The 3,072-nt window shown below is 42.4% G+C and overlaps 1 protein-coding gene across 1 annotated transcript; it reads right to left on the reverse strand.

The window, feature by feature from the left end:
- Nucleotides 1–227: 227 nt before the first annotated feature.
- Nucleotides 228–2,853, reverse strand: LOC118035156 (probable membrane-associated kinase regulator 2). Its single transcript, XM_035040674.2, has 2 exons — nucleotides 1,181–2,853; nucleotides 228–1,072 (listed from the first exon to the last, which is right to left on the reverse strand). The coding sequence occupies exons 1-2, from the start codon at nucleotides 2,424–2,426 to the stop codon at nucleotides 939–941; spliced, it is 1,380 nt and encodes a 459-aa protein (XP_034896565.1). The 5' UTR covers nucleotides 2,427–2,853; the 3' UTR covers nucleotides 228–938.
- Between the last annotated feature and the right edge of the window lie 219 nt (nucleotides 2,854–3,072).

The raw sequence follows: 3,072 nt of genomic DNA on the forward strand, positions 1-3,072 counted from the left end.
AGGTAAAAACCCAAAACATGTTCGGAGGAAGAATGGGATATGCCCCTAGGAACAACTTCGATGACAACATTATTCGGCCTTGGATTATGCTAGATAGCCTACACTAAAAAGAAAAAGGGAGAGCGCACAGAATCTGATTACAAGTCGAAACGACAAAAGGCTTGCCACAAGACATTATAGCAGAGTAGTAAATGGAGCAGCGGTTTTGTTGGACCCAACAAGGAGACAGATTGAATCTGCAAAAATATTATTTCACACCACACATAAATCGGGGCTGCATCAACATCACCAGTAACCTTCTCTAATTCCAAGATTAGACCATAAAGAGAGAGTTTTGTGTTAAACTAGGAAGGATAAAACGAGGGCAGGGGAGATTGTATATCTTGGCAAGAGAAAGAAAGATGGCATCTTCACTCTTTTGAGTCTTGATACCTCTACCTCTCTCGCTCTCTCTCTCTTCCTTTAAGAAAAGAAGATCTTTTTACTGTTCAGGTTTCCACTTTCCCCACTTCTCTGACCACTAAAGACACCTCCTATATCCTGACTTGAGGACCCATGAGGGATAAATCCAAAAACACCCATGATTTTAATGACATCTATAGACACAGTACCCTTTCTCTGTTTCTTTTGTAATCAATTCATGGGCGAGAAGACAAGCATGCAATGCCGCTGGCTAATTCTGCTATTGATTTCAAGAGATTGCTAGCAGCCCTTCTACATTCAGAGTAGTAGTAACCAGCAATTACTAATAAACTAGTCATTAAGCTTGATCACTAGGCAAACGTTCCTCTTAAACAAGGCATATTTACACGGGATAAAATTAAAGACAAATGGGCTGATAACTGATTTCCTAGTCCACCTGTGCTCGTTTCAGCAGAGATCATCATTTTCTTTACGGAAACCTCAAAAGATCATCGTCAGTCTCTGATCCATCGATCTCATTTTCCCGCCCTTTTTGGGTCCACAGAAGAACCTTTCCCTTCATGGTCTGATGGCATCCTCGCCATTATTTCCATTGATTTCTCATGGGATGGATCACTCGCTGACCTTGATAGCACAGAGGAATCGGAATCTGAAGAAAACCCAGCAAAACAAGACCATAAACAAAATCAGTCAACTACAGGGCAGTGTATTTGGTAAGAGTAATTAGAATAATTAATTAGATTAATGACTGTATTACCTCGGGATGCATTAAATGATCTCTTGCAATGAAGAATAGCACTCTGGATCCCATCCTGTTGCTGCAACAGCGAATCATCTCTCCTATTTGACAAAACAGGAACCGGCGGAGCCGCCGCCGCCACCGCCGCCGATGAAGCTGATCTGCTTTTCCCTAAATGCTTACACACAACTCTCAACCCAGCAGGCAAATTCCCCTGTTTAGGACCCTTCATACTACTCGCCGCCACCGTCGGAGCTTCCGCGCTTTCCTTCTCCTTTCCCCCGTTATCAGCCGTTATTGGTTTTTGGGCCACCGTGGATGGTGACGGAGGAGCGGATGTTTTTGGTCCGGAGCCGGAACTTAATTGCCCGGAGAATTTCAGCTTCTCGCCATACCGTTTAGACACACGGATATAAAGAGGTTTAACTTTCTTTAAATACTTCTGCATTACATCCTTTGAAAACTTCTGCTTATCATCTGAAAAGGCAGCACCGGCAGCAGAAGCAGTTGATTCTTCTGCAGAATTCTGCTTCTGCTGTGATGACTTGATGCTTTTGCTATTCTCCCTGGTAAACAAAGACATTATAGGAACTTCCTCGACCTTAAATTTCACAGTAAAAAACTTACTTAGCTTGCCATTTTCCTCATCTTTCTCGCCTTGTTGCTTAGGAGCAGCAGAAGCTAATGCCGGCACGTTAGCTTCTGTCTTTTCATTTGTTGTTGCAGTGTTTGGTTTCCTCTTTAATCCCGACATGAAGACGCGAAATTTTGTAGCAGATTTTAGCAGTGACACCGAAAACTGAGAGGATTTGGAGTTCAGCTCAAGCGAAGATGACTCAATCGGCACAAGCCTTCCTTTGAAAAACAAATCATCGGAAGGAGAAAGAGCAAGATTTTGATCCCTCCTGTCATTGCTAGACGCCGAAGAGAGAGTGAAATTGAACTCCCTCTCTTCGTCCATCCCATCATCATCAGAAGTGTCAGCAGCATCGTTTTCCTCATCAGAACCAGCCCCATTGTTTTCTTTTATCTCATCTTTGCTTCCTTCTGCTTCCTCTTCATCTTCGTCAGGAACTGCAAACTCCAAGTCAAAAAAAGGCCCATCATCGTCATCATTCTCATCATCAGTTTCCACTCTGTCTGGAGACACAGCAGAGACAATTGTGGTGGCGCGTGAGTTGTAATTACCATCTCCACCGCACCCTCCACCATTAACAGCAATACCACCACCTCTCCAGTACTTGAGCAAGCTGAAAGCTTCCATTGTTGGGAGAGCCAGAATAGTAAAATGAAAAAATAAAGGGACTACAGGGAAATAAAAGAGGGGGCGAGTCTTGTTTTAAAAGAGGGAGAAAGGGGAGACGAGGGGAAACCAGAGAGAGAAAGAGAGAACAAGGGTTTTTTTTTAAAAAAAAAAAAAAAAAATTGAACGAGGGGGTAGCGTAGGTGAATGGGAGTTGCAGAATAGTACCTGAAAATGGGGTGGCAGGGGGCCAAGCTTTTTTACCGGTACAGAAAGAGAGAGGGAAAGGGAAAGAGGGGATGGCTTTTATTTTGTCTTGATTTGTTAGGGTGGTGCAGGTTAGTCCATGTGAGACCAGTCTGCGAGTCAGGAGTTGTGGAGAGTAGAAGATAGGGTTGTTCAGTGATGTAGAGATGAAGGTACAGTCCAGTAGTGCAGAGTATACGCATACTGCTAAGCTTAATTAATCGTCACGAGCAGTACTGTTAATTGGCTCAAAATCATTCTTTATTGTAAATTACTTCTAGTGAACTGTGACATGAGATATCTATGCTGTTGTGTGTATTTTTGTGTGCCATTACCATTTGTTCAACTAAATTCAGTGAAGGAAGCTTTATTATTATTATTATTATTATTATTATTAATATGGACGGTTAGATTAATTTAT

The sequence above is a fragment of the Populus alba genome, chromosome 3 (genome assembly GCF_005239225.2).
Source record: "Populus alba chromosome 3, ASM523922v2, whole genome shotgun sequence".
NCBI classification, from domain to species: domain Eukaryota; kingdom Viridiplantae; phylum Streptophyta; class Magnoliopsida; order Malpighiales; family Salicaceae; genus Populus; species Populus alba.